The sequence below is a fragment of the Haliotis asinina genome, chromosome 3, assembly GCF_037392515.1.
Source record: "Haliotis asinina isolate JCU_RB_2024 chromosome 3, JCU_Hal_asi_v2, whole genome shotgun sequence".
Classification (NCBI taxonomy): Eukaryota; Metazoa; Mollusca; class Gastropoda; order Lepetellida; family Haliotidae; genus Haliotis; species Haliotis asinina.
Window position 1 is genome coordinate 19,036,276 of NC_090282.1, and position 24,796 is coordinate 19,061,071.

Sequence of the window (24,796 nt, forward strand, 5' to 3'; positions counted from 1 at the left end):
GACAGATTCCAGGCACGTAGTAGTTTACCATCTCTACTGAGATGATTTTTGATTGGATCGAACGCAAATTCAGAGAACATGTTTTTCAAAACCTAACATCTCTATATACATTCTTCATGGATAACAAATTCTTTTAGTGTATATGATTTTGTTTGACAACAATATATGAATCCATACTGAAACGACGCATAAAGTACACAGAAAAGAAGTTGTTATCCATAAAGAATCTTACTTTCTTGTGACTCGCCATACTTCTAAAATGTCCATCAAACAGAACATCTTTCTGTACACACAATGAACCCTCAGCATATCAGCAAATGAACCAGCCAATCGGAAGCCGTCGTTACATTTGAGTGAACATCCACCCGCTATGACTGGTTTCGGTCTCCCGAGGGCTTCGTTTCGGGGGAAGTAAGCCCAAGTACAAAATATTGCACTTTTGAATCGCGATTGTACGCTTATAATTTTGTTTATTTTTTTGAAAGCAGCAATGTATATTATATGTCATGAATAAGTGATAGTTGTGTTTTAATTATGTTTGATTTTTTGGTTGCATGTGACCTTTAATGAAGATTGAAAGGTTACATAGGTACAACGGTTACTGGGTTGTCTGTTGATCATACAAACACATGATCCGGACAGTTGTTCATGTTATCAATAAAAGTCTGAACTGTGCGTTCTCAATCATTCATATTCACCCAGCACTGACACAGCTGACATTTCACTAGATGGGATCCACGGTAAATATTAGTGATTATGGCCTAAAACAACATGAAGTCATTTAGTCCGTATTGTATTCGAGCGTTGGAATGTGATATAGTTCCTGTTTAAAGTGTGATGATATCTGATACCTCTCGTTTTCGCAGGAGGATCTCGACACCAGCACCAACACAAGATACTTAATTTTATTGTACCCGTGGAAAATTGTATGACCTGAATCAGGATATACCGCGGGATGTGAGATATCTTTCCTCTCTCCTCGGGCCATGGGTGTCCCAGTCGCCCATGGCTTTGCAAACAGTGCAGCGTCCTTAGGTTAGCGTCCAAGAAGATTCCTTGTTTCAGAAGATTCTTTGTCTCTCAGCGCCCTGCTATACTGAGAGGTTTCTGCATAGATACAGTGGTAATTAACACTATATTGTATCTTACGAAAATACGTTTAAGCTGACACGCTGTTACAATACAGAAATACTGCTAAAACATGTTAAAATCAGCCAGCCAATCAGTGTATCCATCCATTCACCCATCATTGGTTAATTTAACCAACCGGTGTATCCATCCATTCATCCATCATTGGTCAACTAACCAATCAGTGTATCCATCCATTCATCCAGCATACAGTCATCCAGCCAATTAGTGTATTCATCCATTCATCCATCATACATTTGGTTAAATTCATTCTGGAACATATTGAATTTTCTGGGACTTCTTTTTATTCCTGAGTACAAAGTTTCAGGGCTTGTTGTGTCCAGAACGCATTCAAGAATAAAAACACAAAATGAAATCCAGAAAGTTCTCAATGTTCATGAAGCAACATCTTCTAAAATGCCAATCAAGCATCTGGAACAAAGTGTCTTTAGTCTCATTCGACCTAGAATATATTGTGTTTAGTTATAATATTATTCAACCTGATGTACATTGTGTTTGGTTACATTCAACGTAGAAACATGGCGTTTAGTAGCATTCAAACCTTGAATACATTGCGTTGGTTAAATCAACGTGGAATACGTTTCGTTTGGCAAAATTCAACCTGGTATATATTGCCTTTAGTTACAATTTAACTGGAATGCATCACGTTTAGTTACATTCAACAAGGAATGAATTGCGTTTATTAACATTCAACCTGGAATACATTGTGTTTGGTTACATTCAACTTGGAATATATTGCGTCTAGTAGCATTCAACGTGGAATACACTTGCTTTTGGTTAAATTTGACGTGGAATACATTGCGTTTGACAAAATTCGATTTGGAATACATTGAGTTTAGTTACATTTAACATGGAATACATTATGGTTAATTACATTCAACAGGGAATGAATTGCGGTTAACTACATTCAATTTGGAATACATTGTGTTTAGTTACATTCAACAAGGACTGAATTGCCCTTAATCACATTCAACCTGAAATATACTCAGTTACTGGGATTCCTGGTCATGCATTATTTGCTTAAGATAAAGCATCATCTCAGATATGTAGATATGCTGCCATTGCCATCATACTTCAACCGTCACGATATGGCTGAAATATTGCCGATGTGACGTTAAATATTAACTCACTCACTCATACTTCAAACGTCATTATCTTCAAAATTTAACGTTTGCTCTGTTCAGTTACCTATTGATTAGAATATTTTAAAAATGCAGTCCACTTTTTCCTTGCTCGACGGAACATTGTTCTTATAAAATGATTGATCGTCTCCGGCGTGCAAAAACGTTCAACCTAGCACCATCTAGTCTTGACTTTTTCTTCTAAAAAACTAGCACCTATGCTAGACTCTGTGAGAAACAGTTTAAATGTGGATCTCATTAATTTACTGGGAATATATGTTTGAACGCATCCGCAAAAAAAAAAAAGATTTGGGTATCAGTTTACGCAGTTTTTCTTTTGACAGAGGAGTGAGTGAGTGAATGAAAGTTTTCTTGTACAACAATACCACAGAGGCTTGTGAAAACTACAGTCTGGACCAGGCAATGATGAATGCATGAACGGTGAGCCATACCGCTGGAATAATTGAGTGAGTTTAGTTTTACGCCGCACTCGGCAATATTCCATCCATGCCATACCGCTGGAATGATTGAGTGAGTTTAGTTTTACGCCGCACTCGGCAATATTCCATCTATGCCATACGACTGGAAAATGATGGCATGACACGCTTTCAAAATGACGACGACGATTTTGATGCTGTTGCAGCTGCTGATACGGTACCAGATTAAAAGTACACCATCCTTTTCTTCAGTTTTAGCCACGGTGAATATAGACCTGTGCTTTCTTTTGGCCTGCAGTTTATGAAGGCGATGGAGTAGCCTATGGGTAGAAGCGTTTGCTCGTTACGCCGGAGACCCGAGTTCGATTCCCAACATGGGTATAATGTGTGAAGCCCATGTCTGGTGTCCCTTGCCGTGGTATTGCTGGCATATTGTTAAAAGTGGCTTATAACCATGCTCACTCGCTCACTCGCAGTTTTTGGCGCTTCTTCCGACCATCAATAGTTGTGATCGTTACGCTGTGATCATACATGGCTTATCGGGATGATTCAAATTAGTTCTTCCTCTGTAACGATTAATCGAAGTAACGACGAATCGCATCCGATTGTGGCATGATAGAATAATAATAACGCCAAAACAGAAATGAAAAAATACATTATCAAGCAATTATCAGCTATGTAGATTCATTCAGAAAACACCAAACATATAAACTGAGGCACAAACGAAAGATTGGCGAGGTGGCTTTTTTTCATCTAACTGGAAAATGAAAGAACAGGTAATTTGATCTCGTCTACTTACCCATCACTCATTGTAGTAGCAGATTGTAAAAAGTAATCTTTGGTTGATAATTTTTTGTAAAGTTAAACTAGTTCAATGAAGACTATAGCTGGGAAAGAACGTGCACCGATAAGCCTCTCCCATGTTTGAGACGTAAATGTATGGCCAAAAAAGCAAAATTTGTTTAATGTATTTTCAAAAATAAAATGATCACAAATAGACATCACCGGTTGTATATTATGTGATTACTTTTAATTTGTAAAATGTTATATATATATAATGCCGTTATTTTCTTTGGATATAATAGCTTTTAGGTTAGATATTTTCAGTGTGAAGTCAAACGTATGGTTGAGTCATTTGAGAGGTATACACTGTTTCTCAGTATATACCAAAACGTATTAGGTGATATTCGTGATATTCGTTTTAAAGTGAATAAAGATTTAAAGTTTTAAAGTTTTAAAGATACTTGTTATGTAATAGAATCCTCGTGATATCTTCAGAGAGGCGACCCGTGAAGGTCCGGGGTTGAAAAGGCCTTCAGCAACCATGCTTGCCATAAAAGGTGACTGTGCTTGTCGTAAGAGGCGACTAACGGGATCGGGTGGTCAGGTTCGCTGACTTGGTTGACGCATGTCATCGGTTCCCGATTGCGCAGATCGACCCTCATGGTGATGATCACTGCTCTGTCTGGTCTAGACTCGATTATTTACAGGCCGCCGGAATATAGCTGGAATATTGCTGAGTGTGGCGTAAAACTAAACTCACTCACTCACTCAGAGAGGCTGACACCGAATCAAGCCACGTGTTATTTCTCTAAGAGCAAGAAATGTAGACTCCTTCAATCAATCATTAATCACACAAGTAACCATATCAGTACACTATTTGTGTCCAGAATGTAATTGCTATGGCTGACTCACACTTTACCATTTTGTCTATACTGACGAACGAAAGAATGCGTACTTCGGGAAAGCAGACAAATACATGCCCCGCATCGGCTGTTTATTTATGCAAATTATGTGAAATAAATTCATCTCCCTTGAAAAAGTCATTTATTTGATTGGAATGTACTGTCTAGTCGTAGAAATATTATAGCATTGAGACATTTTGAAAATATTGACCTCTACTGCCATTACATATGACATGAATCCAAAATGTAATTTGCCAAAAGTACTCCTGTGACAACTGTAAAGATATACATTATAATTTGTTCACTGGTCGCGACGGGCCCATGGGCTCATGTACCCTCGAGATGTGTTTAACATAAACAATGAACAAACCTCGAGGTGTACATGAGCCCATGGCCCCCGAGGGGCCAGTGAACAACGTATTTATCTTACCGACCACCTGAATTTTAATTTTGAACTGTTTGAAGCACTTCTGTTCAACGCGAGGCGAATCGCCATTTTGCAGACGACACAAGGTAAACAGATTTAGAGTGATCTCCCTTCCATCGATTTTAAATCAGAAAACATAGGTAATTCCCGCGCTTGATACGTGAGTCAGTGTTATTCAAGGCGAGGCAAAGAAGTACTACCATGAAGCACCCGACGAGTTCGGAATTCCCAGCGGTGTACATTGAAAATAATACATCGCCTGTAAGCGGGGTACATTGGAAATAATAGAATAGCGCGTAGCCAATCGGAAAGCGACATTCATGTGTGAGGTAAGATAAGAATGCATATATTCCGTCCAAAACATATAACATGAAGTGAAGTTTTATGTAGCTTTACCCGACACCCGACAGCAAATTGCATGGCACATTTAAGGCGACAAAGCAATATTTTGTTAAGGTATTGCTATATCCTAATGAAAAGAAGTTTCAGATATTTTTGTTAAAAACATGATATTATTATGATGATATTGATGTGAATGAAATTCCTGAGCAATTTTCAATAATGAAACTATTAAGATTCGTTATTTGTCTTAGGAACTTGTCGCTGTAACAGAAGAGCGCTCAGCCAATAAAATAAAAACAAACGAAAAAACATTTATGTGCGAGGTAAGATAATTTTCGATGTACCCCGCTTACAAGCGAGTAAAATTTCAATGTACCCCGCTGCCCATGGCAACTCATTCGGTACTTCGTGGTAGTCATTCTTTTTTTCTCGAATAACTTTGAAATTACCGATGTTTTGCGAATGCTAATCGATGCAAGGGAGATAACTCTAAATCTGTGTTTCTTGTCAGCAAAATCTAGCAATGGCTACGTAAAGATTTATACTCGCAAATAATTCAGAATTAGCATTAAAGTGCTCGCTACGATAAATATGTTGTTCACTGGTGGCTCTATGAATGTATATATCGATGATAGTATATATGCATGTCCCTTTGCATGTATCTCAGTTTGTATTTATGTGAACAAGCTTTTAATTTTTTCATTCACATTGTAAATATTGGTAATATTCTTTTAAAAGGTGTCATTTCGGCCCCTCGAGGCCTGGTGTTTGAATTTTATATGCTGTCATAATTATGATGTCTCATCATTTCTAAGACATGGAACTATAATTCACTATTATTATTATGTTTTACAGATTAGGATAGAATGCAGCAGAGAGGGTTCGGGTGATCCTGGCACAGTCAGGCTGGTAAAGCTCATCATCAGCTCAGGGCCCTCGCCCCCTCTACACGAACCCCAGACAGCGAATGGGACTTCTCCCAGGAAACACTGCCTAGTCGAACCCACCAAGAACTTTCCGGAGAATATGAAGGCTCCCCAACACTGCAGCCTTCGGCATTACCCCGATTGTCAGAAGGGCTCCCAGTGGAGAACCCCTGGCACACTCCTTATCTGCGCCAGGAGATCAGGAGGCACCAAACCAAAGGGCACCGAGAACAATGGGGAGATTGACGACAGTGTACTTGGGATGCAGACGAGACATTTCAAAGGCGAGGTCCGCATATTTATCATGCTTATCCTGAATCTTGCCAATCACATTGCTGTCAAATGGGACAGAAAATCCAATGATATAAATAATTTCATTGGTTTCATAAAAAAGGACAAGATCAGGTTTGTTGGCAGGAATTCGTCTCAGGCTGTATATTGGCCTATTCCAGAGAAGTTTGAAAGCATCATTTTCCAGGACGCCCTGGACATGTTCAGGATCGTACCATGGATGGACCTCGGGGTCAAAGCCACAGGCATTTCGTAAGATCGAGGTCACATTTCGCGCCTTTGTGAGGGATCATCTTACTAACAATCACATAATTTCTGTTTACTTTTCCGTTGCTTATTTCTCAAATGACAACACACCAATCAACATATGGACAGTGCCGAGAATTCCTTTAACATGGCGGCCTATGGGATTGAGCATTGTGAAACTAAATTTAAGCTGATAAATGTGATGTCATTGGTTAAATAGTGGTCATAAAACTGAACTGAAATTAAATTATGTATGCAGTGCAGACAGGATTTCACATTTCCCTGTCAAATTTTACAAAGATCGATCCTAAACTCACTTCATGAAAATTATTTCTGATACACTCAAATTACGTCAAGTGTCCGAATATTACTGGCACGGGTCTGTAGAATGGACACGTAAACGGTCCTCCCTCAATACTAGTTTAATATAAATTGGCCAATATAAACTCAAACCCGACACCAGCACCAACCGAATGCGCACGTATATGAATACAACCGATTCAAAAGACAAGTACCACTTTAATAACAGTAATAAAAGTGAACATAAATGAACCGATACCATCTTGACGTGACAAATGTATAAAAAATGATGCTGATATTTACACGAACGATGATTGTTTTTGGTGCTATGGAGATGACTCGTTACTTTCACCCTGCTGCCATAAAAATAAGGTCCTTTTGTTTAGAGATATCGTCGTTAGACATGTGACTCGGAACACAACTAACATTTTGTGGAATTCCGTGATTGTTTACACTAAATCTCGGTTCTCCATTAATGCGGACAGCGTCACGTGCTCCCATAGAGGGGCACTCCTGGAAATAGTTGTAGGGGAGCAGTGTGATGACAGCTTCAGTGCCAGTTGTTGGGGTGTTTGGGATATCCTCCGTGTGAGGAAGGTGGAGCATACCAACCGTTGCCCAGGCAACCAGATCCTGAAACAAAGTATATTTCTAAATGTGGTTCATAGACATTTAGAGGAAAGTCCTTTTGCTAAACTGTTTCAATTATTAGTCAGACAGACACCAACACATTATCAATTGACATTGTACAGTCGAATGTGTTAGAAACTGTCAAGTATTCGCCGATATGTGTACAATGATTCCACATCACAAATTAATAATTAAATGACAGCTCAAATTCGTAACAGTGCAAGAAATAAAATCTGTATTTCTTTATACGGACTATATTTTCACGTGAATTGTTCTGCCCTTCCCAAGGCCCTGATGCCACCAACAGTAGCCGTCATTTCGGTTTCAGCTTTGGACAATTGCCAAGACTCTAAATATACTTAGTGTTTCCCGAGGCATCGTTGTTGAAAATTCGTTATTTTAAACGCATGATTTATGATATGCCACAGGATGGAAACAATCCCGTTATAGATATTTATTATGCCAAAACGAATGACATATGCGTAACAGAGTTTTCACAAACACGCCCTTTGTATTACAAAGTTGATAAATTGAAATATACTTTGGTATAACTTTTATCACTGTTGAACAATCTTTTAAACTTTTGCCAAATGCGCTCTTGTTTGCATAAAGTAACAAAATTATAATCAGTAGAGCATGATAAATCACTGTATTAATGCTTAACTGGCTCACAAAATGTATAACTGCTTACACGTTTGATTAATTAAACATCGGAAACTTCTTGTGGCTATTCTTAATGAGATTAGGCACGTCTGTTGCCATCAATATCATCAAAACACGTTCATCGAGGCGGTTAGAAAAGTATTTCAGAACTTTACTTTTCGAATGTTGTGTGGTGTACAAATTCGACAATTCAGGTGTCAGACAGACATATATATCACGCCTCTGGTTTTGTTAGCGACACTTGGAACAGAAGTGGGTTCTCATTTGTAGGCCTGGAATACATTTACTAGTAATTTCGCTTGAGGGCGACAATGGTAGCTATTTGTAGTTTTACTATGTACTGCTCAGAGGTAATAATTGTACTCTACAACAGGGATACTGTATCAGAGGGTCTTCCTTAGACAAACAAATGATTAACTGTAAATGATGCCCATGAGGAGATAACTCTTAGTAAAGCCCCCCAGTAGTTGTCTTCTCTGACGTCCGCGCTAAAGATTAGCCAATCTGAGCCCCCGGTCAATGTTCAAACCTTCACGTAGAACTATTTTAGACATTCATGATGTCATCATGAACGTTTTGTCTGTAGGGATAACTGGGTAACATGACTAATTCTTGCAAGTGATCGTTTTTAATATCCGTTATCATATATTGCCTTTGTAGCTGTACAACCTGTTAATTGAGACAGGTTCAAGCTGAACACTTAATATACAGTCTATATGCAACCACTATGCTATATGGGCTATGTATTTCAGTAAGACCTGTTGTTATTTGATAAAAGACTAGTGCGTGTATTGTAAGCTGCTATGCAAAAATAGTATTTTTCCTTGTTTACATTTACGACTTAGCTTATATACATAAATGAGCTTGCTTTTGGATATACAGATTATTTGTTTGCTTTGTTTTTTAAAAATGACCTGCCTACAGTCCGGTTTTATTACTGAGTTTCCTTTGTGTACGAGAATGCACCTTACATCCAGATATCTTTACAATGACATATGTGGAACTATATCCATACAAAAGATTATCCCTTTTCATGTCATTGGCTCTTGTGGTGCTGGCAAATTATTTCCTTTGTAGATATCACTATTGTATCTATATTGGTTTACACTTCGCGTGATATGTCTCCAATACTTGACGACACCTAATGGCATACATTGCGTATGGTCTACGTGGGTCTTGTGACATACAAAGAGTAACAGCAGGGCTAAGGGAAGCCACTTTGTGTGTGATGATATAGCGCTAAAACAAGTGAATCTGATAAACACTTAAAGGACTGAAATGACAACACTTGTTCAACATTATTCAAAGAGAGAATTCGATATCATTTATCTAGAGTGTTTGTTTCTCATCCTGAACATCTCAACTTTTCGCACAATCCCTTACCCATTTCCACGAGAAACGTATCAGTTCCGCGATTCTTGCGATCTCAAATTAGTTTGAATTTAATCCATATTTAAACATCTAATCAAAGGTCTAAATAGGGAACAGTAAATAGAACAGGGAGATGGACAGGCCTTTGTTTCTCTCAGAAAGATTTAAAAGGATATCTGTTGCGTTTCAGTCAGTTTTTCAATTTTGGTTTTCTTCAAAGCCCATTTATACTGCCCGTTGTGTTTTTGATTTCACAAAAGCGTTTTCAAGTCCGATAGACTGAAAAGGTGGCATTTCAAAATGGATATAGGAAATCCAGGGAGGGCATTTTGAGATCGCAAGAACCATGGAAATGGCTTTAATACCGGCCGACTGAAAAGCGGGACCTGGATAAATTGTGGGTGATGTTTCCGAGACGGACGAGTGTCAGTTATAAACTTACAAAAAAAAATGTTACCTGGTCAACAATGTCTTCATCATCATCAATGAATGCCTGTAAGCTAACAACAGGGTCAGCACTGTCGAATATAGCGTGCATGGAACTGCTGACCGGCTCTTCGTCCTTCCGTTTCGTGACGGCCAACTGATAGCGAGACCACGTGTAGGTGTTCAGGGCGCCAGTGTCCTCAGGGATCATCTGTTTCGAGAAGCCGTGCGCTTGCAGCCTGTACCCTCGTTTCTCCGAAAACGCGTTCTGCATGTTATTGTTGTAAATCACATGATATCTTGGGGTCTCGAAATTGAACTTGTAAGCTGCTTCTTTCTCTGTACGTTTGAGGTCACGTTCAAACGATAGCTGAGGAATCGGTTGTCCGTTGTCATACCAGCTCCTGGTCGTGTTGTCCACTTTAAAGTTCAAGGTCTCGTATCGGTTGTTGGTACCTAGGATGTCGATGTCAAGTTTGAAGTTGAACATATGATGATGGATGGAGCCTACAGTGTCATCAAGCACTCGGAACCCAAAGGGCTTTTCCCCTTCTGTATAGAAGGCGCTAAGGATGTAACCGGTTGACAACACCTTAATCTCTAGGGCACCGCTTTGGTGAAAGATAAAGTCCAATATATAGTCATAGTTGTACATGACGTACACTGTTCTAAGTATGAGGACAGTGTCCACGAGGCCTTGGTAGTAGGAGCCGCTACGGTAGCTGTGTGCCTTGTGACGTCGTGCAGGGACGTTGTTGTTATGTTCAAAGATACAGACGCTGTTTGGGTAGTCAAGAGGATTCGGATGGTCAGCTCCAAATAGGGTCACAGGCAAGAATGTAGCATGGTCAGGACAGTCCACTCCGGGAACTAGACCATGAGCGTTCCGACTCAAACCGAAGGCACTGTCAGCCAACTGGGCGTGCATGGTGGCTGGATTAGCTCCTGCGTATAACACTACAATTTCTTGCAGACTGATCTCATATGCAATTCTGTGTCCTCCAAACTTCACATCATAAAGCTGAATAGCACTGGCGTAAGACATCCTATAATTAAAGGACCACTGCTGCAAATACTCGACGTGTTCATCCTGGACTGTGTATCGGTGACCTTGGGGCTCATACTGACGGGGCCCGGCCTGGGGAACCTTTGGGAACTGTTTGCCCTTGATGTTGAGTGATCCGCGGAGGGTGTCCTCCCCAGATTTGACCTTGGGAAACTTGAGACTAATACGAGGGGTCTCACCTCGTTCATATTTTACCATCAGATCATCAAAAGAGTCATATAGTTTGTCTGCGTACCATACTTTCTCTATGTACCACTTAGTAGAATCAAGACCAACCATTGTGAGAAGAAACTGGAAGCCTAGGGCATGTAACGTGGAGAATTCCACCATATACATGGCGTTAATCCAAAGCCGTCTCTCCTTCGAGAAGACCGAACTTACTGCAGAGCTGGTGAAAGTCAAACACTGCCCAACACAACCAAAGAAATGGGCTCCATAATGTTTTTGAAGAAATCCCTCAATCTTTGTTCCCAATGCGTTCTGGACTGTTCTGATAGCATGACCCATCTCAACGTTGTTAAACTGGCGGACTCTGAAGTCTATTGACTTATCTCTTCTGGGGTTTCGATAGTGATACGTTGGAGTTGGTAGCGGTCCAACCACATATTCCTCTACGACTGGCGGATTGAAGGCAGGGAGGAACAGCACAGCAAGTGCTTCGCGTGCGGGTGGTCTCCCCTTGTTGTCCAAAAAGTGCAATGCGGACGATTTATTTGGCGTTTGTAATTCAATACTGAAGATAAAATTACTAGTCAGCTCTGCTTGAAAAGCTTCAACTAATTCAAAATCTTTGACTTTAAATAAGTATTTCTTCACAGATATGATCTCTTCTGACTTCAGGTCATGGAATATGTTTCTATATGGGGGAGCTGTTAACCTGAAGCTGGAGTTATCCCCACACTGTGTAGGCACTGTAGGGGTGTGGTGATTTGGGTCAACTGATGGCGGTGTGGTGGAAGAATGTCCGTTCAAACCAATCACAGGCTTTGTTTGTGACACTTGTTCGTCATTCTTTGACCAATAGTCAAATGGCATGAATCGAGTCCAGAGCAAGAATCCAATCAACGCCAAGTTGAGAAGCACAGATAGTGATAGGAATACCTTCAACACAGAGGATTTGTTCATCCTGACTAGGCCTTTGTAGGGTACCTGAAAACAGAGAATCAGATATTCCAATAAACAAACAAGATATCAGCGTGTACTAACCTTCTGAGTTTTTATCACATTCAATTTGCAACTGTTTCTTTTGTCATAAAAGTATGTTACCGATAGGGATTTATAAGAAGGGTGATTTTTTTCCAGATTTTTATGGAGTGGCATAGATATACACACTTTGGATACTTCACGTTTTTACATCACTTTTCACTGTGGTCTTAAACTCACACTCACATATTGGTCGGTGTGTAACTACTGGCTTACAAGTATCGGCGAATCGATTAGAAGCCAACATCTACGGAGTTGCATGCCTACATTTCTGGCATTGTGCAGACCAGTATGCTCCATTATGGCGTGATAACAGCATAGCTATTGATAACTGTGGTATTTAATTTATCTGACATATAATCCATTCATCGAACCGCTACAGCCTCTTGTGGACCCTTGATACAAAGAACCCCTTCCTGGTCTTGGAGCTGGCCACATATGTGCCAAGACATCTCAGGGGACATCTACCATAATGGCACTAGTATATTCATTCTTGGTAGATGGAATCCCATTACACACACACACACACACACACACACACACACACACACACACACACACACACACACACACACACACACACACACACACACACACACACACACACACACACACACACACACACACACACACACCACCCAATCCTCAACAGAAACAACAAAACAAACAAAACAAACTAACAACATAAATAACAAAAACCCATCGAAAACAAATAAACAATACAACACCAAAAAAATACCCCTCCCCCAAAAAAACAACAAAAAAACCCCAAAAAAAACAAAACAAAAACAAAACAAAACAAAACTCTCCAAACCCAAAGCTCCAATTTATTAGTAAGTACTTAACTTACAAAATATACCCTTGATGGACAGAGTCTTCACCCATCAATACATTCAAAATATACCAACAAATCCCAATGAAAATCAGAATTGAATATTTTGATGGCCAGGAGGTTTACAAATATGAACAGTTTACAATAAACAGTTTAAGTTTTACTTCGTACTTAAAATAGTAGACGTTATCGTAAACACCATCATGGCATGACTTGTAAATATAACACACCTTTCCACCCGACATTATATATATGAATGATGTACAGAAGAAATCCCTATTTTAATAATGCAACGTACAAAGAACTCTCCTTAATCGGAACAGTGCCCGTATCACATTATACGGTGGCTGAATGACACACGGTTAGCTTAAAGCCTCAGGTGTGAGCTGTGAAGATTTTACTGTGATCTGATATAGCTGATAGGCGCGAGTGCGACTTGGTGACAGTTTGTCTTTCATGTGTTCTATGATAATATGGTGATTCATGATGACAGACTAGTCAGTTATGTTGATCGTCTTAATGTGTTTTCCAACATATAGGCCACATCGCTAATGAGGTCTGAAGCTTACTGTTAGCAATGGGACGTTTAGTGTTTCGCGACAAAGGCTTGTGTTTGTTATGAGTGCTAGGAGCATGGCGACATATGGGTAAAATTATTTCATTTTAGGCACACACACACACACAAAGAATTAGCTATAATTTGAAGGAAATTCAAACATGACAGAATCTTCACGAACTTTGAAAAACTGCATGTGGAAATCCTGATTCCATCAATGATGTTTCCAAGTGCTGACTGTACATACAACAGTGTTGAGCGGAGATGAGCCTGTTAAAGTCCAGGTGACACTATATGAAGGAAAATACCAGCTCCGTGATGTGAGCATCTTGTTCTATGCCGCACTATTCCTGCCATATTACTGCTGTGTTAAAATCGTTGTCTAAATAAAGCACACCTCTGCCAGATAACATGAGAAAGATTAACGAGGCGACAAGCCTGGTGCGACAGGAACCCATACTGAATGGACTCTAGTCAGAGTAGACTATCGTTAACCTAATATCACGTTGATTGGAGTCCCAGAAACACGTGTCTGAAACTGGCATTATCCGTTTGTCTTGATGTTGAAACAAAAATAGATTTTAATAATACCTAAACAGGTGCCAACATGAACACATGACTGCCACACTTAGAATTATTCCAGTAGTATAATGGCGTTTGGATTTAACAAGTCCAGTGCTTGACACCATGGCATCAATCCACGGAATTGGAGTACGATGACTTGTGTCAACCACGTCAGCGAAACTGATCCGTCAGTCGACTCTTACGACAAGCAAGGTTGCCGAAGACCAATTCCTACCAATTCATGTTCTTGGGACTTGAAAGTATTCAATATGGCCAGGTTGATTTAGTGTGACAATCTCACCCAGTGAAGAACGTTTGATGAAAACAGATAATTCACCTGGCGACCGTTGCAATACATCTTTCGTTTCATCAACATCGCCTTCAGAAACTTCCCTTACAATTAAGATATCATCATACGAAACCATAATCAAAAGTTAACTCAATCACATACCTAAAAATCACCACTAAACTAAACCCCAACCGTGATCTTTCAAAAATCTTCTTACCAGTCGAACACAATTTCAAATTAATTTAACTCACTTAATGATCTAAGCGTTATTTGTTTCTAAGAATAATGGAGTGACAGAACCGTCAGTAGGAAGGTGATAGCATACCTCGCCGATACCGTACACGTCCCCGTTCGTCGTCGCAGGTGACACTTCCATAGCGTAATGAAACAGGAGAAGCCAGCCGTTGTTTTAACAAGTGACACACGTGGAACAATGATATATTGACATGGTGTCCCGTCATGACGGAACTATCATCTCAATAAGACGATCTGGCTATAAAGTCCCCTTAAGGCGGTTGAAGATCGAGTAGAAGCGAAGCTATATTCCCCTCTTATCACTCAATGGAGAGGCTGGGGGTGTATTACTTTAATCCAATGGTCATCTTTTACATAGTCGATCACTGATTAATAGAAAAATATATCGGGAAATCCAATTTAGTATGCAGATATTGCATTTGTATGATGAAATGTATGGTGAAAATTTAAAGAATGTATTAATTATAAAATCTCAGAGTAACATGTAACACACAAGAGTGTCACGGCTCAGCGTTCAGCAGCTAGGTAGACATACATAACAATAACACCTTGTACTTCAAGGTCTGGTGTTGGTTGTGGGGGAGGAGTGGTGTCGGGCAGGAGGGTAGAAAGAGACAGAAAGATAGATCACAATTTGTACGGCGTGTGCTATGTATTTTTACATCAGTAATCAATCTGTCTGAGGCACGTTAGGACGATTAGACAAGGGTTCATATTCCGTATATGGATACAAATAATTATGTGTGAAAAAAGTATGTTCTCTCATTTAGTGTTGAAAATGTATTATCCTTCATAAGTCTTTGTTATACGGGGGCAGGAGAGTGAGCAAGTGAGTGAGTGACTGTCTGAGCGAGTCAAAATTGTCTATACTAAGGCTTCAAATTGGGTAGGAATGATCAAGATAAAGAGGTCAAGTTTAACCGGTATCTCAAAGATTTGTGACTAATTAATATCAGAATTATATTCAATATATTAATGCAGAATTATCTGGCGTGACTCTCCATTTGCTTACTCATTAACCTCGTACGCAGTCATCCTAACGAAGGTAATTTTGAATGTAATGGAACTTTCAGTATATTTGTTGTACATGTTGTACATGCTGTACATGTTATACATATTATACATAACCGCATGACAACATGAAGAGCATATAACATAACGTTATATCAACTACAAGAAGATAAATCCAAAACATATCTACCATATTAATAATATATTCCTTTAAACACACATCCAAGAAGCATTGTTGACAAATGCTAACGTCGATATTTATGAGATATATTTATCTCTGTAATTTATTTATACATCTATACACCTTCCAGCTTGACCTTGCCCCTTGAGGAAGGGGTATTATTAGCAGGATAGCCTTTTTGACTGAAGACAGGCGTTGTTATTTCAAACACTTTAGACTATCTGATATGGATGCAGATGTAAGACATGTATCCAAGTGATCGAACGTTTTACGAGACTATTTGATCTCCAAGGGGAAAACTTTTTTTCTACGCAACCTTTCATCGGAAAGAAACGAACAGTGTTTAATTGGAAAGCAGAGTAACAGGACACGTGTTCAAATATCAAAGGTCTCGAGACAGTTGCTCAGCTGCTACAATCTTCTCGTGTAAACTGGTGTATACCCCCGTCCCACTTCCCCATATCTATGTCATGTATTCATCCATCATGTATACCTCATGTACATCATGCACATCTCCTCCATCTACCTCCCCATGTACACCATGCATACGTCCGTCGTGTGCATCAAGCCTATTTCCCTCAAGAATATCATGCATATGTCCCTCGTATATGTCATGCAAATCTCCCCTTGTATATCATGCATATCTCATGTGCGTCATGCATATCTCCTCCACCATGTATATCATAAATACACGTATCTCCCTTATGTATATCATGCACATGTCCCTCGTATATGTGATACAAATCTCTTCATGTATATCATGCATATCTCATGTGGGTCATGTACATCTGCTCCATCACGTATATCATATATATCTCCCCCATGTTGTCATGCATATCTCCCTCATGTTTGTCATGGATATCTCCCTCATGTATATACTAGAATAATAGTCATGCACGCTTCCACTGACCTATTAATCCAACCCCTTTCATTCGGGACCGTCTGAAAACAGTCACTGTGACGTGAACGTACATTATTCCTACCGCTATCACTCACTGACCCCATGATGATCCAGTATATATAACAAGATGTTATTTAGATATTGATATATATATATATAACCACCATAACAGTAAACATGGAAATGTCACTCGCAACATTTGTAATGAAGTCATTGCAGCTTTTTCCATAGAAACGGATATAATTGTAATTTTAACCACTTATAGATGTATTCAAACACAGATTTAAGATAATTGACAAGAACGAAATAGTTTTATTTCGCAATATCAGGGTATCTTTACGACATACGTTTTTATAAAAAAATTTCAAACATATTGTTATGTATCATCATTAGAAAACGGAATGAGTTTTACTTCGCATTAGCATGTCATCTTTCAGTGAACGTTGGCTTTTTAAAAATGGTTTTGAACACAGGAGTTATCTATCATGATTATCAAAAACGGGAGACCTGTTTTTCGCAACTGCATGTTATCTTTAAGTCATAAAATCATCTATGAGGACATTTTAAATTTATCGACGTTTGGTGGTTTAGTTAGATCATTACATACAGTCCGTTTGGGCCAGAAACGCACCGATGAATTGCAAATTTTATCATTGTGCAAAATTGCCGCATAAATATAAACAGTACACATGTTTATCATTTACTAGTATCCAACAGCTTTCTCATATCTGAACATTTTCCGGACTCCGCTAAAAACGTTGTTTAAGAAACTATCATCATTGAAAAAGCAAAAGTTGTTATCCGTCGCGGCGGGGTGAAATCGCTGACATGGAACAGCCAGTCATGGCCGGGGACATGTCAAAATCTATTCCGGGAGACCTGTCGGTTCCTCGTCTGTCGTAGTGTCATAGTCACGACTTCAAGGGATGACAGGTGGTGCCATAGTTGTCTGTTGTAAGCCAGACCGAGACCAGTAACCTTATTCAAAGACGTTAGCTACCTTCTTGACACAGTTTTACCAAGCTTCAGTCGTGATTTTGTTAAGGGATTCCTTAGCCAAAACCTCTACGTCACGTAATCTAAACGTTGTGTTTGATCTGGCAACATCTCACAGTGATAGGGTGGAAGTCGGTCGGAGAATATCGTGACCCCTACTTTTTATGTAACTGTCAACTTTGTGGAAAGGTTCACCTTAGTGGGATTTTATGACCTCATATAGCCGAGGCTTTGCTGCCTTTGAAGGCCGAGCAATCTAAAATTTGCCCAGCTATATCATATCACCTTTTCGACTGTTCGATGTAGGGGATTCACTGTCGGGTTTGTGCACGCTGTGGTATGGGGCAGTGTCCATTACGATAACAGAGTTCTCCGGCAGAGGTGGTACCAACTTGTTCTTAACCCAATCGAGGAAAACCTCTCCATTCATATGGGAATGTAGTCTCTGTTATCTGTGGGCTCTGCCCTGAATACCAATTCCCCCGAAATTTTCTTATAACGATACGCGAAAGAGTGTAAGGGTTGCCAGAGTGTGTACTTTGACACTCTGATGATGTGCTCTTGATTCAAATGCTTTTTAAAAATTTTCAGCCACATGTATTTGTTTTCAGAATAGAGCTTGTTGATAGACGTCCTTAAGAGGTATTTAGGAAAGTTGTCCAGGTGTTTTAATTTGTGTGATTTTGTCACGACCCCTACTTGCTTCTCATCACTCTCACAATGTTTGAGTTCCAAAACATTTGTCAGGACCCTTGATGATGCTCCTAAAGCTTGTGATGCCCGCTTATGGAATTTATTAATGGCCTAAAATGGTTTGCGCCGTTCGGCTTCAGCATGGGAAAAAACATGGTACAGTTTAATCATCAACTGTTTCACGTCAGCATTCAAGTTCACTTTTCATCAGGCATGTGTATCCCATGCACAGTGGCTGTTCCGTTTCTGCCGTTTCACCCCGTCGCGACAGATGACAACTTTTGCGTTTTTAATGATGATAGTTTCTTAAGCAACTTTTTTGGGTAGAGTCCGGAAAAAGTTCAAACATAACGAGGCTGTTGGGTATTAGTAAGTGATAAACATGACATTGTGTACTATTTTTATTTCCGTGGCAATTTTGTACAATGATAAAACTTGCAATTCATCGGTCCGTTACTGACTAAAACGGACTGTAGTTTATGACAAGAGTGTGCATTACCGGAACAGGACGTGTAAGCCATGTGGTAACCGTGCATCAGTCTCAGTTGTTACTGACATGGCCAGTGCATCTTAGTCGGACGTTTGTTTTTAACATGCTGTTATGAGACAAATGTGGATCTTGCATCTGCTATAAATCTGCATACTCTAAAGCGACGGCCAACACCTGTGAAATAGTTTGCTGTTTCTTTATATGTCTATGTCATACAGTATGAACTGCCTTTAATTTATACCTATATATAATATATATGCACATATGTAAGTATTAATGGACATGTAAGGTAGTCCGTTTCTTCCATGCTGAAACCATCTACAGTGGACTCAGTGGAGACAACTCCAGGCAATCCTTGTTTCACTGACTTATTGTTGTCGGAGTTCAACTATGATGTTTGCAGTCGTATGAAGGTCATATCTAAGTAGACACTGAATTGGGCTCACGTGTGCAGGTTTTCTAATTAAAACATGGCAGCATATTGTTTTCTGACTATGCATCGCAAAGACTTGGAGTTTTTTTCTAAACCATGGCAGTGCATGCTTTTTGTTGCTTAGTGATGTCACAAGTCTCACATGAGCAGAAGTACTGGCGGGGATTCCGTGTCAGAAATGGATGCCGGAGGTGGAAGCATGAAAACAGTGTCAGTTCCATGATGACAACCGACAATTACTTTTGACAAGACAATTACGTTTGTGTGTGTTTTCAGGCACCAAAGTGTCTACAAGAAGTTAATAGGTTTTTAAAAGCACCAAGGGTTGAATCTTATCTCGGGCTTGCAAGCAAATAACAAAATAGTTACAAAATGAAAGAAACCAGACAATGCATTTTGTCGAGAAGAGGCAGATTGGTCCAAAAGTATAATGACTACTGCTGCTGCTGCTGCTGCTGCTGCTGCTGCTGCTGCTGCTACTACTACTACTACTACTACTACTACTACTACTACTACTACCCGAGCTTTCTTATAATGACAGCTTCGCCCCAGAACAGCACGTCTTGTTTTTATGATACCTCCGATGACTATAACGTCTAGGTTTTGTTCATGTATACTTGCAGCTTTCCTTTGGAAAGTGTTACAATTCCTTTCCAAATTTATTTTTGCACCGACTAGGGTTTACTAAAATGAATAGTGCTTACGATATTTTCCTAAATATAAAACACACCGTCGGCGAGAATCATTAACCAAAACATGAGAAATATTGTTCAGAGTGGCCGACCATTTGATCATTCCCTGAGGAAACATTCCGGTATATGTTTCATAACTCCTATCTATGAGAAACAGCACAATAACACATCTCAAGACATAAATATGTTTAGGATCAATGGGGACTATTCTCTCGCGGACGAAGCGCGGAAGCAGCCCAGATAAGTGCGCGAAGTGGCCGTTTTAATTAGGTGTCCATACTTCAGTGAGAGGCATTCTGGGCAAAGAGGAGAGGGACCAGGTGATGCCCGTCCCTCTGACTCCTTCAAAGGGGGCCCGCTACACAGGAGAGAGACAGTGGCAATACAACTTGTATATTATTTCGGGAATACATGATCACGTTTGACTCTCTTCAACCAGCGGCATGTCACCTGAAGGTGCTCGAGGCTAAATGTGGTATTTTTACTAGTCATGTGGAAACTAGTATAGGTATACTTCCTTTGCAGCACGCGTCAGTCTCCAAAGTGTACATAAAGTTGATTTTATGAGACAAATGATGTATTCCGAGGAGAATTCAAACATGTATTTCGTTCTTTCTGCCATATATGGAACTACAGTCTATCACGTCGCTTTGAACGTGCACACCCGTGCCACTTATATTCGGACACTTGACGTAATGTCCATAGACTTACGTGTTAATGTAGTGTAGCATAAATAATTTTCATGAAGTAAGAGTTTAGGATGGATCTTTGTAAAATATGGCAGGCAAATGTCAAATCAACTCTGTTTAGCTCATGACATCACATTTATCAACATACGTATGGTTCCACAATGCGCAAACCCATTGACCGACATGTTGAAGGAGTTCTCGGCAAGCATATGTCGATCAACTTGTTGCCATTCGTTAAATAAAACAGCGAAAAGCTGAACATAAATTCTGTCATTGTCGGTAAGATGATTCCTCACAAATGTGGGAAATTTGACTTCGATTTTATGAAAATCACATGAAACGTATTTATGCAACACTAAGTTTACACGTAAGTCTATGGAAACTATGTGGATTGTCCGAAGATAACTTGCACGGGCCAGTAATACCTCAGTGGAGTCTTATATTTGACCAATCACTATGAAACATGTTAAGGACAATACCCATCAGAATCATGGATATACCCCATATGCTATAACGTGCCATATTTCCCCAGGTTGGATGTTGACATGCGGTTGCATGTGGTTTTGACGGGTGCCATCGCGAGCAGGATACTCTCCCTTTTCGCGCTAACAACAAGTACGTGATATTACCAATATATGTAATAATATTGCTCGTAATAAAATCGGAATCATACGATCGACCCTAGTTACAACAGAGACTTTGGGGGTGACTTTACAAAGGGTATTGTCCTTTTATTTAAACGACGCTTACCCTAACTTCGGCTGCACGTACAACGACGACCACAACTTCGTCTACTACGTTACTACTAATCATCACCATCTATATACAGCCCACTATATTCCATAGTACATGTATACATCAGCGTCGAGATATTTGGTTACGCCTCAATGGAACACTTTTAGCAGTAGCCTTGTACGGTTCAGTTGGTGAACATTCATACGTGTCTCACAAGTGGTTGGTCAGGACTATTGTCCGTAAAACTCACAATAGAAAGTCGAATTCCCACTGGGGGAAGAGTGGAAAAGAAGTGGGCATTCATTCAACAGACTTGTCGTACTGACGAACAAGCTTCAGCATGAGCTGGGGGACAATGAAACTTGCGGGTTCAAGGTAGCAACGTCAAATAATTGCTATTATTATAATCGTGACATACTGGACCACGCACCGTGTCTGAACTCACGTTTTACCAACATGTAGAAGAAAGTCTTGCTTCAGGTTTTTACTTGTAAGTTTTCTGATTTCTCCATATTCTCCCAAAATGAAGTTGATAGATTTGAGTAATATGATTAGGAAATTGCCAGGTACACGTGGCGAAGAAAGAACTTAAGGTATATATGTGTTGCGCCTTAGGTAAACAACAATGGCATAAGAACAGTCACGCCACAAAAAATTCCGTTTACTGACGAAACCATCGTAATCACGACAATATATACCATTAACTTAATATAGTTTTGAATGACTCGTAGGTATTTCTATAAATAAGTGAGCGGCTGGAAGTTTCCAAAGTGCTTTTGTATCTACATGCATATGTATTGCATGTGACAAATGGAACTTCGAATATGCTTTCGTGTTGAAAAAAGTCGTCTTAATGCTTGATTTCAAGAACCAACTGAACTGTGATATGTAGTATATTTAGAATCAGTAATCCCCAAATACAACATTTGTTACAGGTTCAGCAAGATGAGATATCAGTGGACTGTCACCCATTCGCCTACCATGAGCTCACTTATCGCGCCTTCTACACGTTAAACTCGTTTTATCCATGATAGCCACGCTGAGGGATACAAATGCCTCTCAGTACACGGGCTTCAGCCGCATTCAGGGTCACGGTGCCCCAGGGTATCCAGAACAAATGTCGCACTCATCGCGTCATCACTACTGTAAATAAGACATTCCAACGATCACACCAAACGTCGACAGGGTTTGTGTTTCTATATAGCACAGTTAGACCCCGACAGCTCGATTGTACCGACGTCTCGAACCTATTTTGCGATGCCGTGGGACGGTGGAGTAGCCTAGCGGTAAAAGTGTTAGCTCGACTAGAAGAAGACCCCGGTTCGATTCCTTGGCATGAATGTTGTCCAAAGCGGCATAAAACCGAATTCACTCACTCATTCTAGGATCCTAACCGCATCACCATAATTATAAAACGTATCTTGAATTGATGATACGGATATAGTTATCTCGAACATGACTTGAATGCTCAGTATTCCCCTTTGGAGATACCAGAGTCACATCAACTACCCGTAGAGTCTACTCCTTGGGCTCGAACGCCAGCCTGGAACCCAAACACCGGCGTTATAACAAAAATCATAAAAAAGCCCAAGGCTCTACACTCGCAGGTGAACGGAACATTCATGTTAGAATTGATCTTCAGTAACCCATGTTTGTATTAAGAGGCGACTAACGGGGTCAGGGGATCAGGCTCGCTGAGTTGGTTGACATGGTCATCGTATCCCAATTGCGTAGATCGGTACTCATGCTGTTGATCACTGGATTGTCCGGTCCAGACTCGATTGTTTACAGACCGCCGACATATAGCTGGTGTAAAACTAAACTCACTCACTTATCCACGCGGGAGAATGTTTTACCTGAGAGATCTTGTACCTCAAATATCACAAATTCACGCCCTAATTCCGAACATTCACAACACGTTAGAAACACTGTTGGCTAGTATAGTAAAAAGTATATTTTAAAATTGGATAATATGTGTCCTACAATACAAGGGCTTCAATTCATACCCACTGAAACGCAACTGAGCTATTTACGCCTTCATTCTAAGGGGCGCTTCAGTGCCCCTGAAACTGACTACTCTGCCTCAGGTGTAGCAATGTGTGACCCGAGACATGTTTACATGCACCGAGGAAGAGGTGCTATATCCCGTGTCAGTCGATAATCGTACCAAAACAAGCACATTTCCATTAATCTTTAAACACATCTTCATCTTTCGGCATGATTTCCGATCACGTTTTGTTCATAAAAACAAGTAAATATTTCGTCCATTGACATGTTCATTTCGTGTATCGATCTTGGAATCAATGTTTGCAAATCGATAACCACGTACTAACCTACTTAATCCATCCTTGGCTATAAGTAACCACCCGCATCTGTACCTGCCTTGCATATTGTTCGAGCCCCGTCCAGTCTATACTTAAAGGTATTACCTGCAACGCATCTCCGTGTCGTCTGTTTTTAGTGATGCCCTCGTATATTTCTGGTATTTCACCATCTTCCCCTGTTGGAAGCAGGGCGTATTCCTCTGACATACTTGTCGTCTGCTCTGATTCTCCAGCAGACCTCCACAGCTGTTCTGCCACCACCCTGTACTCAGCCAACCGGAGCAAGTCTCGTCTGCAGTTCGCAGCGACCTGATTGGTAGGTAGTTGTCTACCATACAACTTACTGACATCAGTCATGCATAGCTGGTCTGTCTTGTTTCGACATGATTTCATGCACATTGTTGACCCTATCTTGTTCACAGGTATAATTAAATAAACACATTTACGCAACTTTATTTCATCTATTGATGTATGTAGTTATTCCGTCCACTTCTACAGACGCACCCACCCGTGACAATGTTTACCCAGGCTTGGCGAATAAGTTACTACTATTGAATCCATGTGTACAATTCAATTCTTTATGTACCTTTAGCTGTACAGCTAATCGGTTGTGTTCATGAAAGTACACATTATTAGCGTAGACAGGTTGGTGTAAAACTACTCGTGGTGCAATGATCGGTTCGTCCTTTATTCGTTAGTGACGCATGCACCCGATGGGTATACATATCTCAAGTGAGGTTAATGACGACAAAGACACAGAAACCCTTATGACGTATAAGAGGTGTACCGTACATATGGAACCCACGAATGCTGTGAAGAAACAACTACAAAATGACGCACTGAGATGTTTATCACACCCACGAAACCCTCGA

At 40.1% G+C, this 24,796-nt stretch overlaps 1 protein-coding gene across 1 annotated transcript; it reads right to left on the reverse strand.

Moving 5' to 3' along the window:
- Window positions 1-7,123: 7,123 nt before the first annotated feature.
- On the reverse strand, window positions 7,124-24,217 carry LOC137277608 (putative amine oxidase [copper-containing]). The gene is made up of 3 exons (XM_067809418.1): window positions 24,030-24,217; window positions 10,046-12,229; window positions 7,124-7,557 (listed from the first exon to the last, which is right to left on the reverse strand). Exons 1-3 carry the CDS (start codon window positions 24,129-24,131, stop codon window positions 7,273-7,275), a joined length of 2,571 nt encoding a protein of 856 aa, XP_067665519.1. The 5' UTR covers window positions 24,132-24,217; the 3' UTR covers window positions 7,124-7,272.
- Window positions 24,218-24,796: the final 579 nt, after the last annotated feature.